Source organism: Mesitornis unicolor, unplaced genomic scaffold, assembly GCF_000695765.1.
Source record: "Mesitornis unicolor isolate BGI_N332 unplaced genomic scaffold, ASM69576v1 scaffold22287, whole genome shotgun sequence".
Taxonomy (NCBI): Eukaryota; Metazoa; Chordata; class Aves; order Mesitornithiformes; family Mesitornithidae; genus Mesitornis; species Mesitornis unicolor.
The window spans coordinates 1-13,562 of NW_010198690.1; the positions used below are offsets into that span (position 1 = coordinate 1).

General features: G+C 51.7%; 1 protein-coding gene across 1 annotated transcript; it reads right to left on the minus strand.

Annotated features, from left to right (window-relative positions):
- Positions 1-219: 219 nt before the first annotated feature.
- Positions 220-13,249, minus strand: LOC104544370 (chromosome unknown open reading frame, human C6orf89; the record flags this gene model as incomplete). Its single annotated transcript, XM_010189227.1, has 4 exons — positions 220-346; positions 1,469-1,590; positions 1,910-2,064; positions 13,084-13,249. Coding segments are annotated over 4 exons (570 nt in total), but the record flags the coding sequence as incomplete, so codon positions are not given.
- Positions 13,250-13,562: the final 313 nt, after the last annotated feature.

The window sequence follows — 13,562 nt, forward strand, 5'->3', positions numbered from 1 at the left end:
TTCCAGGTCCCTTCCAACTCCTGATATTCTCCGATTCTGTGAAACCACAGCACCCTTGAGATGTGACGTTACACAGGGATGGACAGAACAGGTACAACCCCAAACCCTTCTTGTCAGGGTCGTATCAGCTGAAAACGCCTGCAAATCCCCCAGAGACTTGGGGTTTCTGGAGGACAACTCACAGACGGGGAGATCACGTCTCTGGGGTGAATTTCTCACCTTGTTCCCCAAATCTGGGTGGCGGATGAGGAAGCAGCTCTCCAGGGACACCGTCTTGGGGAAGGACAGCAAGGAGGAAGTGGGGAAAAACTCCTGCAGAGTCCGAGTTTTGTTCACAGATTTGTTCCTAAACAAAACAAAACAGCTCACGTTAAAGAAGTATCACACAATGGTAACGCTTGTGTTTAAAAGGCTACTTGCAACATCAAAGTACTTCACAAATATTGGTGCTTGATAAACAGCCTGCTGACAGATGAGCCCCTAGGAGCAAAACTTGACCTCTCAGCTTCTAAACCCGTGCTCTTTCATATCCTCCTCTTAGTACCCGCAGCAGGACCGTGTAAATGGGGAACAAACTGTTCATCACAGCCGCCTAAACTTCATTTCCCTCCCTTCTTCCCTTAAAATGCCCCGAGTCATTGATCAGCTCCATTAACTACACAAGACGCAAAGAGGTGGCATTGCACGTAACTGAAACCACACGGCAAGGCGGGGGAATCCAAGGCTGCTCTGGAGGCCAAGAATGTGACTGGAAAAGGCAGGGTGGGGTTTGTGTTTTTACATCTCTGCCTGGTGGCTTGACGTGATTAATACCTCTGCACCCCGACCGTCCAGCGCAGCGGGAAGATCCCATCGAAGCATCTGGCATATAACTTGTGTTCTCCACATAAAAACGCTTTATTAAGATGCTGGGTTGCTCTGGAACCTTAGAGAGCTCTGAGTTGTTCACGATTTGCAGCCTTGCTAAAGGCTTATAGCACAAAGCTTGGTAAGTTTAGTTTAGTTTTGTTTAGGGCTGGCTGTTTTTCCTGCACGAGACCAAACACGAATTGCAGGATCCCCAAGAGTTTGGCAGAAGCCACGGGATCTCTTCTCAGTCACAGTAATGGTGGAGGATTTCTGCTGAGCAGACAGAGGTGATCAGAAATGTAAAGCAGGTGCCTTGAGTGATCCGACCACAGCCCACACAATTAATGCACGGCCTGCAGAACAGGACCGAGCAGTCACTGGGATATTCTTGTCTTGTCAGGGTGCAATCTGTGAAGCCCCAGCCACTCCACTCTATTTTTAGTGCAGGAGTCTTCTCCTTGGAGCAAAGCAGCGCCTGCAGACAGGCAGGAGCCTGTAATCCACTCCTGCTCCCCTTCCCTTCAGTCAAAGCACAGCTTGCAAGCCCCTGGCAGTTCCTATCAGCAAAGAGCCCCACAGAAAGGATGGGTTCATCCATCACATCTTGTCTTTGGCTCACCAGGGGAAGAAAAATGGGCAGCTCCACAGTTCAGCTGAGTTTTCTTCTATGATAACCTCTGCCAGGTCTGGATCCTGGGACTGAAAATGCTTCAGTTCTTCATAGGAGAGGTGCTGCCCTGTCTTTAATGACACAAAACAAAGAAAAGCTGGGTACCCAGGGTTCCTCCCATCCCATTTCCATCCCACCAAAGAACATCCAGTAGTGACAACCATCTAGATTGCTAAATTTCCAACCACAATGATAATTAATCAGAGGAACGACTTGCTAACGATGCAGCGAGCTCGATCCTGTGACATCTTTAAACCGGGGCTAAATATCTTCTTAGATACATCTTGTACCTCAATCAGCAGCTTCAGTTTGCCACTGAAAACACTGGGCAGGGGTCTCTGGTGCTATTCAGGAGTCTGGGGACTCCAGACTCACAAAGCCAGGCGTTACCTTGATTAGAAAAGGCTGCGACCTCTGGAGCTTTTCGGAGAGTTCTCCCAAGTCTGTCACCACCTGAAGGCTTCTGACAGCAGAACAGACCGTGCAGTTTGCAGGGAGCGCAGAGGTGTTCGGTCTGCAACCTGCTGCCCACCAGTCCTGGCATTCTTGGGAAGAAACAAGAGAAATGTGGTTAATAAGACCAAAACTGAAACAGAAAGGAGACAGACTTGATAATAAACTCATTATCCCTCACTGAGGCTTCTTACAGCTCTCAATGGCTGCAAGTTACTCGAAAGGAGAGACTTCACCAGGCAGGGAAATCATCACAGAACGTTCCCAGCACAGGCTGAAGGTTTGAGATACGGCTCAGGGCTGTGAGAAATGGGAGAGCTCTATGGAAATCCCACTTTTCTCTATATATGAGGTACCCTTTCATTATCAACAGACAGATGGCAACCACCATGTACACAGACTCACAGAATCGCTCGGTTGGAAAAGCCCTCTGAGATCATCACGTCCAACCGTTCCTGTCTACCCCCTAAACCATATCCTTAAGTACCTCATCTACCCGCTCTTTAAACACATCCAGGGATGGTGACTCCACCACCTCCCTGGGCAGCCTGTGCCAGCTTCTGACGACCCTCTCAGTAAAGAACTTCCTCCTTATCTCTGACCTGAACCTCCCTTGGCACAGCTTGGTGCCGTTTCCCCTTGTTCTATCCCCCATCACCTGGGAGAAGAGCCCAGCACCCACCTCTCCACAAACTCCCTTGAGGCAGTTGGAGGTGGTGATGAGGTCTCCCCTCAGCCTTCTCTTCTCCAGGCTAAACAAGCCCAGTTCCCTCAGCCGCTCCTCATCAGGCTTGTTCTCCAGAGCCCTCCCCATCCTTGTGGCTCTTCTCTGAACATGCTCCAGAATCTCAACATCCTTCTTCTAGTGAGGGGCCCAGAACTGAACACAGCACTCGAGGTGCGGCCTCACCAGTGCCAGGTACAGGGGGATGATCACCTCCCTGGCCCTGCTGGTCACACTGTTTTTAATACAGAAGTCCCGCTCCCACGAGAAACCGCTCCAGCGAACGTTCCCTCCCTCCTCACAAGAGCAAAAAGAAAATCTTTGTTCCCCTGCCTGCAGAAAGCTTCGATTTTACAACAACAACAAAACCCCTCGACTCACAAAACCCAGCTGGTCAGCGACAGGAGACAAAAGGCTGAAAGATCTCACCAGAAAAAGGGCAGTCGCCACGAAGAGAATGAGAAAAATGTATCTATCTTATGGCCTCTCATCATAAGAGTGGCAACACCATCACTTCTTCCTGGGCAAAACATAGAAAGCTCATCCCAGAGCATTAAGCCCAGTTGTCCCCAGATCTGCTCTCCGGGCAGCACCCCACGTTAACGGGATGTTAATCAGCTTGACAGGAGAGAGCTTGATTCCTCTTTTGAGCTGGAACATTTGCATTCTCAATTGCTCGATTCAGGAGGCGATTTCTTTTCCCCATGAATGACCCGAGTGGAGCACAGCCCAGACGCGTTTCGAAAGCCGCAAGTGGGGTTGGGGGGGGATGTTTTGTTGGGTTTTTTTTGGCAATTAATCTTTTCGATTTATTGTCGAGGGTGTTTGCCTGCGCACCAGCACGTGTGTGACTGGCATGACAAGTACGGGCAGAGAGGAGAGGAGAGGAGACAGCGCAGAGGGGAGGGCACGCAACCGCACACTGGGGAGCGGAGCAGGAGTTTTACGGATGCTTTATTCTGCCTTTCGATTCCCCTCCCTGCATTCCTTTTCCATTATCACCCTGCCCAGACACCCTGGGGGATCGTTCTGGCTTCGGTGGAGCTGCGCTGTCTGCGCGCAGGCAGAGTCTGCTCTGGGATTGACAAGAAAGACGCGCTCTCCATCCCAGCACAGCGGTGTCACGCGTGGCCGTCGCACGCTGGTCCCGTCCGCTCGCCTTTGGATGTTGAAGCACTGGGTGTGTGCGGTGATCCCTGCGGAGCTGGGGCGCAGGGAAGTGGCCGCACCACAGCCACACACGGCCATGAATTACACGACAGCGGCGCAGGCCGGTCCCAGCAAATCCCTTCTGCTTTCTCACTCCTCTTCAAGGAGCAGCTTTCACAGAATCACAGAATGGCTCGGTTGGAAAAGCCCTCTGAGATCATCACGTCCAACCGTTCCTGTCTACCCCCTAAACCATATCCTTAAGTACCTCATCTGCCCGCTCTTTAAACACATCCAGGGATGGTGACTCCACCACCTCCCTGGGCAGCCTGTTCCAGCTTCTGACGACCCTCTCAGTAAAGAACTTCCTCCTTATCTCTGACCTGAACCTCCCTTGGCACAGCTTGGTGCCGTTTCCCCTTGTTCTATCCCCATCACCTGGGAGAAGAGCCCAGCACCCACCTCTCCACAAGCTCCCTTGAGGCAGTTGTAGGTGGTGATGAGGTCTCCCCTCAGCCTTCTCTTCTCCAGGCTGAACAAGCCCAAAACCTTCAAAACAAACTTTCAGTTTGTTAAGCAAAACCTCAGCTCTCCATCAGCCATACCCAGCTAATATTTGCTTTCCTGCTTTATCAGCTCTCCAGAACAAGAGCCGTCTTCTCCCCTGTGTCAGGATAACTCCTAGCAGAGCCAGGGCCGGGGACTTCCAGCTGCTAACACAGACAAAAAGATAACAACTTTCCTTAAAACACAACTATGATTAATGCTAGAAGGAGTTTATGACTCTACTTTCCACTATGCAGAAAAATAATTTTCAACTTAACAATCAATTTTAAACGAGCACCTCGCCCTTCTTGGCCATTTTCACAGAGGATCTCCCCCGTTTTTTGGCCGTCCCCAGGACTGCAGAGGGGTGTGGGCACACAGCCCCAGAGATGCTGGGTGTGGACAAGCAGAGGTTACTGAGCAGGCCTGGCCTCGCAATAAAACTCGTGGAGACTTGCCCATATAGATCTGAGAGCCAGACGTCAGCAACAGCCCCGTTCAGGGACCGTATGGAGGGTGAAATATCAGCCTGCCACTGCAGCAGGGAGGCCTTTTGCTCCTGCAAGGCACATGGAGCCAAGGGCTGCTCCTAACCAAGTGTGGAAAATGGAAAACCTCCTGCACGTAGAGCTGCAGGTGCTGAGGCAGTTTGCTGGCTCCCCAAGGACTGCAGGGCTGAAGAAGGCTCTAGCAGGCCATGTCTGCACAGGAAAACCTGGTCCAGGGGGAGGGATGCGCCCCCCAGGACTTCACATTTCCCCCAGGTCTTCTGTCCTTAGGGGTTGTTGCTACCATCACCCATGATGAGTAGAAACAAGCTCCCCAAAACGCTGCCTAACGCACAAAGCGGCTGCACAGGCTGCAAAGGTCGGTTCCAAACCCCCAGTTCCTCTTTTCCAAGGATGATGCTATTCCCCAGTCCCACCACATGCCCCATGAGCAACCAGTGCGAGGAGTATTGAAGCAACTTCAGCAAACCTAGGGTGAAACCAGGGCTCTCAAGGAAGTCTGGCCTGCACACTGAACATTCACAGGATTTTCTTGGTCCTTTCCTGTTGGTCATGGTACAAGCCTGGCTGTTCCATCTACGCCCACAGCGATTTTGGACCGTCCCTCACAGGATGCAATGAACCATCAGGAACCACAGAAATCCTCGTCATCGGAACAGGTCAGCGGGTAAACCTCAGGGCTCTCAAATGACCAACTCTACGCTGGCCAATTCAAACGTCAGCTCGGGATGGGGTGGACTCAGCGGACCTGACCCAGTGACTCACTGATGGTGCCGCACTGACAGCCACAGCCTTGTTCCTACATCTGACAGATCCAACACTGAGAAGATGCTGATTTCCACCGTTACAAAGTCTCCCCGTAACTGCACATCTGTAAAAGTCAGGGAAGTTTTCAAGGTGGATCTGAAGAGACCCTTCAAAGAAGGGATTAAGACCTCAGCCTGCCTCTGCTGTCTGCAACCACACTTTTCCATAGAGCAGCCGTGCATCCACAGCCCGCGGGACACCAACCTCCTCCATTCATTTTCAGAGCAAAAGCCCAATGCTGATTCTTATGGCTAGAATTTTTTAGGAGTCATTCGCTCCCACCTGTAAATTCCCAGAGATCCCCACTGCTCTGATGTCCAATTGCCATCGCTACAGAAGGGCTGCAGCTCTCCCTCCAGTTGGAAAGATCCAGCTTCCAGATGCTGGCTTTTCCAGCGCTGTTTCCCATTATTGTAAGGACAGGGATTTGCAAGGTCTAGCCCTTAACCTTAATGTGAAGTTGCAGCTCATAACCTCCCGTTATTGCTTTGACAGCCAAAGAATACGCAGACCAGGTTGTTCTTGCTCTCAGTAGCCACTTGCCGCGTTGGGACCACTGCAGACTTACTGTAATACTCCTCAAGTCAACAGCTTACCCGTGCTACGTCATCCCAGCAGGATATATACTATATGCTTATCGCCACGGCCCTTTCCCAGACCTTAAGAGAAAGATAAAACAGTATTTTAAAAGCTCAAAGCAATTTTCAGATGTCCATTCACGATCACAGCCCAGGACACGAGTAAATCTCATGGTTCTTACTCCACAGAGAGAGAAATTCAGAGTTTTGTCGTCACCGTGTGGCACAGCTCGGAGAGGACATTTGGAGGGCTTTGCTGCAAAAGCAACATTTCCCAAGCACTGTCTTGCTGAAAGGCTAAAAATTAATGTAATAGTTTATAATGTCATGTCAGAGTCAGGCAAAACTGACGGGTTTGTGAGCAGTCGGACAGGAATCACGAGGAGTGCCTCTATTAATTACAGGGTGGAAGTCCTGATTAAGGAGTGCACCACAGTGGGGTTTAAATACAAAGATCCTCACCTCTTTCTCATACTGAACTTTTCAGTAGCTCCGAGTACACTGAATGTATTTATGCCAGGAGCAAAACAAAAAAAGTACCTCCCAGTTCGGTTCGTAGCATTTTTAGGACCAGCCAGCAACACAATAAACCCATTGAGAAACCCTGGGTTTTGTTCTGGGTAAGAAGTCAACAGCCCAAGGAACTCTCCATTCATTGCGCTAATGGGTAACGGCTGCTCAAACACCCCAAGGATGATCAGTCAACCTCCAGCAAAGCATTAAAGTGATTTTGATCCAACCAGACGTTGTGAAATGGTCTGCTCAGGAGGAACACGCAGGCCGCTGGGGCAAAGGGGCATTATTTCCAGCAGAAATCTGCACCGACCAAAGCAAAGGCAGGGACCAAACTGGTGGGAAAGCCTCCAAAATCCACTCCAGCCCCAGGAGACAGAGGAGCAGCACATTTTGAAGCAAATCCCTTCCCGACTGCTGCCACTTGCCCGCTGGGGGTTTGAGTCTGTACAAGGTTGATGTGGCTGTGTCACTGGTGCAAACGGGGCTCTGCTTGGCTGCCAAGTGTCTCTGCAACAGGACATGTACGGTACAAACGTGCTCTTTCCAGGGAAACAACCCCAAAGCGAGAATTCACTTGCTCTGCAAATGAGGAAACAAGAAATTCTGGAGGCATCAGGGAAAAAAAAAAAAACCAGTGAAGCAAAAGGAAGAGTTTTTTCATGTGCCGGATTAGCACAGTGAATTGGAGTTAGTTTACTGTCAGCAAAGCCAAAGCACGGTCCGCTGGCTGAACGGGGGCCAAAGTAAAGCAGTATACGAAAACAGCTTGGCACCACCCTGCACTGCAAAGTCAGCCTTTTTCCCCCCCTTTGAACGAGCCAACAAACACGTGTTTGCTGGTCACACTCAGGTTTTGTTATAAAAGGGCTGTTTACACGCGAGCAAAACAGATCAGATAAACTGGCAGCTGCGCGGGGATGGGAGGGAGCCCTGCAACCCACGCCACGCTCACATCCACCTCAAAAACGCTCCGGCCGCCGGAGCGAGCGCACGAGAATGCGCACGAACACAGGAGCAAACCAGCTTGAGTTTGCTTAGGGGAAAAATAAAGTCAAATCTATAGTGAAGAGGAGAAGAAGGCCAACGTTGAAGGCAGAAGCAGCTAGAAATCAGATCTGGCTTTACCTCCCAAGCAGCCTTGTTGTGCAACCCTTTCATTCAGAGCGGGCCCATGCTCCTCGGGCTCCAGCAGCACTGAACCCTGCAGGTCAGAGGCAGCGTGGGCTGCAAACCCCATGGGAAAGGCAGCTGAATACCTGGGTGTGCAGCCCACGGCGCACTCAGGAAGCGGAAAGTCCAACCTCAGTTGTGCTGGATGCTCCTTTTCTGCACAGAGCTGTGCCAGGGACAAACACTTCAGGGCTATGGGAAAAGAGGAGGGTGAGAAGTGGAGAGAAACGTGGCTGTGGCTGCCTGCAAAGGGCTCAGGTCAGAGAGAAGCCAGGAGGTGGCCAGGAGCCAAGGCAAAGCCTCCAGCCACAGTGACGGTGGGCAGCCAAGAGGCAAGGGCTGCTGCACTCTCCCAGTAACCCAGTCTGTTCTTCCCCAGTAACCCAGCTGCTGCGCCCCGTCCCCACACAGCTCTGGCACCCGGGATGTGACAGTGAGAGGCCATTTACAAGGTGATGCTTAAACACAGCTCCTCCTGCAGGGTTCCTTTCTCTAAACCAGATTACGTATAAACCCCATAAATGTGATTTTAGCCCTGCTGGTCTAGGCAAAAAGGAGGATTTATCACAAGTATCTTCTCCACGCTGGGGGTAACTCGCACAGGATCCCTTTTCCAACACTGAGCTACGTGTGAGCTTGCACCTGATTTTAGGTGTGCTGTGCCTGACCCAGTTGACTCTGAACTGGGTAATGTGCAAGTAGTCAGGACCAGGTCTTGTTATGAGAAGCAAAGTTGGATTTTTCCCTGAGGTCATCACAAACCCCTGCTATCAGCACAACGTGCAAACCCTCACGTTGTTGGACAAGAGCCTGTTCACCACTGACCTGCTCTGCTGAGGACTTTGAGCTGCAAGGACTGAACTCACCACGGGCACAAGACACACAAGTTCACGTAAAAGCACCTTAATGCTCTGCTCCTCACGTCGCTGCTCTGCGTGGCTGGCAGGTATCAACCAACTGACATCAAACTGCATATTTAGATACTAACAAAGCTTTGAGGATGTCGCACAGTTGCGAAGGGAAGAACCACTCAGTGCCCACCACTGTGGTTTTAAAACTTCTGTTTAAAAAAAGAGGAAACCCCTTTTACATTTCAACCTTGAATCTTGGGTTCAGTTTTGGGCCCCTCACTCCCAGAAGGACATTGAGGGGCTGCAGCGTGGCCAGAGAAGGGCAATGGAGCTGGGGAGGGGTCTGGAGCAGCCGAATGATGGGGAGCGGCTGAGGGAGCTGGGGGGTTCAAGTGGAGAAGAGGAGGTGAGGGGAGACCTTATCCCCTCTGCAGCTCCTGAAAGGAGGGGGGAGACAGGGGGGGTCGGGCTCTGCTCCCCAGTAACAAGCGATGGGACGAGAGGAAATGGCCTCAAGGTGTGCCAAGGGAGAGTTAGATTGGATATGGGGGAAAATTTCTTCTCCAAATGGTTGGCTGGGACTGGAAGGGGCTGCCCAGGGCAGTGGTGGAGTCCCCATCCCTGGAGGGGTTTAAAAGCTGGAGAGATGAGGTGCTGAGGGACACGGTTTAGTAGTGGCCAAGTTATGGTTGGCCTCGATGATCTTAAAGGTCCTTTCCAACCAAATGATTGTGTGATTCAGATCTGATTACTATGGACTCTGAAAGCTCATTTAATTACTTCCTGATGCTTGCAAAGGAGAGGGAAGTACTTGTACTCCTACTTTGCACCAGAGAACTGAAACGACTTGTCCATCCCAGCCTATGCCAGAGAAGAGAAACAAATCCAGGTTACATGGGCCCTACTTGGAACAGCACAAGAAAGCCATGAGTTAACCCACGTGCCCACCCAAAATCCACCGTGCTCCTTAGAGCAGGCAGAGCCCAGGGGTCTGCAAACCCATCACCTCCCTGGGGGCTACGTGAAGCGCTGATCTACCCGGATAGCAGCCGAGCTGTGGAGCTGAGAGGTGTTTCCCCAGCCTGGAGCAGGCAGCAGGACCCAGCACCGAGGTTTTCACCAGCTCTGCGTAAACACGAGCTCAGAAAGAGCAAATGCAAACCACATTTCCGCAGGACTTTTCCCCATCTGAAGAGCCCTTGGTTCCTAGCCCTGGGAAAACAGCTGAAAAAAAGGCACAGGGGCCAAACCCAAGGGTCTCAGAGTCAGCTTTGAAGAAACAAAGGGTGGGAACAACAGGTTTAAGATGGGAATTGATCCGGGGGAGAAGCCAGCAAGCAACAGAGTGGAGAGACAAGCAAAAAGGAAATTTACTTTGGACCTGATCCTACAAACGTAACACAAGAGAGAGCTCTGAGGACGCTGCTCCTCACCTCAGCGCTCCAAAGTCCACCCACAGCCATGTGACAGGCAGCCCTTGTCATCCGCAGCACAGCTCGGGGTGGAAGGGACCAGGATGAAGGTGAAGGCAGGTCAACCTGAGTGGAGGAAGAGGGGGAGCAGCATCTTGCATCCCTGCTCCTCCCAAATCCTCACCACCACAAACGTGGGGCTCTGGCTCTCAAGGGAAACCACGCATCTGAGCTCCCCTTGTTCTGCAACACAAACCTGGCCGTTCAGCCCACACCTACCAGAGGGACCGAGCTGCAACCTGCAAGCCCGGAGACAGGAAAGATGCTCCAAACCCACTACATCCCAAATGGGCTCAGCAGGGACAGCAGGGTCTCAGACCACAGCCCCACGGGCAGCTTCAGGGCTGCAGGACATGAACCGGACCACCCACGCCTGCCACGGCCGGGCTCCGTCCGCACCACGATGGGCGGCTGCCAGCACGGCCGGTGGGCCAAGGCAGCCTCCAGCCTGCTGACAGGTGGCTTCCAGCAAGAACAGCCCGAGCTGGATTTGAACCGCTGCCCGAGCGCAGAAAGCTCCAAGTTTCATCCTCAGCCCCCTCAAAATTTTCATTTACCAGGATCTGCAGACAGAAAGGAAGAGGAGTCTGTACATCGAGTCCCTTCGTCAGTGGCTTTCTCTGCTGCTCAGTGCCTTCTCCTATGCGTGTGTGCGCCCTGGAGAACGCTACAGCTGCTTGCAAGACCTCCTGGCCCTATGCTCACATCAACAAACAGCACAGCAAGATGCACCTTCACCCCTTCCCTTCAGCAGAGCCAAAAATTTAGGGCAAAATGATACATCATGCACAAGGCAGGGTTGAAGGAGAGCTCGGGAGACCACTCAGCCCCATGCCATGAAACTCCCTCTCCCGGATCCTGGCTGGCTGGTGTTACTGTGGCCTGCTCAGCAGCAAGCTGTGAAGTTGACAGCAGTGCTGCTGGGACAGCCGGACGCTGGGACAGCCCTGGTGGCCTCAGCCGCCTGCTGGGAAGCCGGGACACCAGGGATTCCCACAGGAGCCCAGCCAAGGCTCAGCCAGGTGCTGCACTCTCCCATTCAAACACCCCAGGTCTAGGCCAGCTCCTTGAGCTGAAGTGGGATTAAAGTTACCCCAGCCATCCCTAACGAGTCTGTTAATTGGGACAGGCTGTGGTTTTCACCACAACCTAACACTGATGGAAAATCAGAGCCTCATCCTCCCTGTACCTCCTCTCCTTTCCTCAGAGCTGGCTTTCTGCCTGCCCGGTTGCTCATCGCTTCAGAAGATTTCCGGGACTCGTGGAGGCATGAGGGATTTTATATGCATTTAAACAACAACCTCGCATCCTTCCTCTCCATCCATCCTTCCCCTGCTCCTCTGGATGTTTCCCCATCTCCTCCGCACTCATCCAGCTTTCCCATCAGTAACCCAGCCTTGCTCCTCACTCTTATTTACCTTCACAGCAAGATGCTCGTGATTTCAGGCAGCCCCTGTCCTGTAAAAACCTTTTGCCGTGCCAAGGAACCTCCCTGGGCTCTCCCCATCCAAGGGGGCCCTGTGGCATCTGATGAAAGAACCTTTTCTGGACTAAGTTTCACTGAACAAATAGATATGAGTGGTAAAGCTCCCGTTGGTTTCCTTCTCCACACAGAAGCAGAGGGGCGTTCACTCCCTTCAGCACCAAGATGCAGTCGATAAGCAGGCTCCTAAGGCCAAGGGGCTATCGGCCACCTCCTCGCCTTTGTTTTTTCCTCCCTGAGAGAGATCCCAGCGTACGAGGAAGGAGCTGAACAACGGGGGATACCCCATCCCACCCATCCGGACCCGAAGCCACCGAAATCCCACGTGTCAGCGGAAGAGGGGGAGACACACGGAGCAAACGCAGAAGGGCGCTGGCATTTCTGAGCGCCCTTTTTTAGCTACAGGAAGGTCAGAGCCAGAACAGACACCGCCAACACAATGAGTTACTGAAGCCAAATATAAACCCGGCCAGGGCATGGATACAGGAGTTTGTTTTTACAGACGACCAACGCCGTGCCACATCCCTGCTCGACAGAATTCACAGCTTTTATCGCTCCTGACAGGCTTTGTATTTTATCAAAGAGGCAGAGCCCAGGCTTACGCCCTTTTGCCAGCCTAACTCAGTGGAAATTATTAACTGAGAATGAGAAATAATCAAACTTTTCCATTTCTATGATGCCAGCCTAGGAAAATCTACGACGTTCCTCCCCCGTGATGGGCTCACCTCAATAGGGAGCCGCTTATCAGGCTTCCCCACACACACATTACCCTTCATCTTACATTGCTATAAACACCGTAGCTCTAAAGCCCAGTCCTTTCCCAATATGACACTTGGCAAAAGCATTTTTCCTTAAACCTGGGTCACATGCTGAGGTTTCTGCACTTTGCTCACAAATATCAAGGTTTGACAAGCTGGTTTTGCCTGCTCACTCATAAGAGATTTAAAAAGGTGACATTTACCCAGCATAACGACCTCAGAAATGCAGAGATTTTGAGAGGAAGGGGAATTCTTGCGGAAGAAAAAACTCGAGGTGCTAAAAGCAAGGGAAAGGGAATGTGCAAGAACAAAATGATGAAGTTAGAGATAAAATATGCTGCAGCCCAATGAATAGATGGGAAAGAGCCCTAGCTAGAGCTCAAGATGCTATTTTTAAGTACAGTGGTAGGAAAAGAGAAAACCACGGTGCCAAGCCAGTAACACAGTCGCTGTTTGGTGCCCAGGGAGACACTCCAAGGATTTGCAAGGCTGGTATTTAACTTGGTATTTCTTGCTAGGCTTATGTTACAGAGAAACGGTTTCCTTACTCTCCAGCATGTACTTCTTGGCAATGGGCAGAGGGAGCAGCCGGATGTGGCCGATGAGGGAGCCCCAGGCCTGGGCTCTGGAGAGCGGAGCTTCAGGCGGCAGCGGGCTGTAGGGCTGGATCACGAAGTAAACGGTCAGCAACACCAACCCCAGCGTCAGCAGGGCCTGCGGGAGGAAACAGGCACAGAATTAACTCTGCTGCAGGGAACTGAGGTGTCCTCAGACAGGACACACCTCCTGGCTGCCACCAAAGGGCTGCCCAAGACGAACGCTCCAGTTCTCGCCGTGGCTTCGTGTTCAATCGCAATGGTATTTACATTCACAGAGCTGTCACTCAGCTTTACTGCTTGGGTCGTCCAAGGATGAAATTGAGCAGCCTCCAAACCCAAACCATGCAACTCTTTTCATATATTCTAGCCCTGCAATTAATCCAGCAGCAGAGCAATGAGGATTCACAGAATCACAGAATCCCAGACCG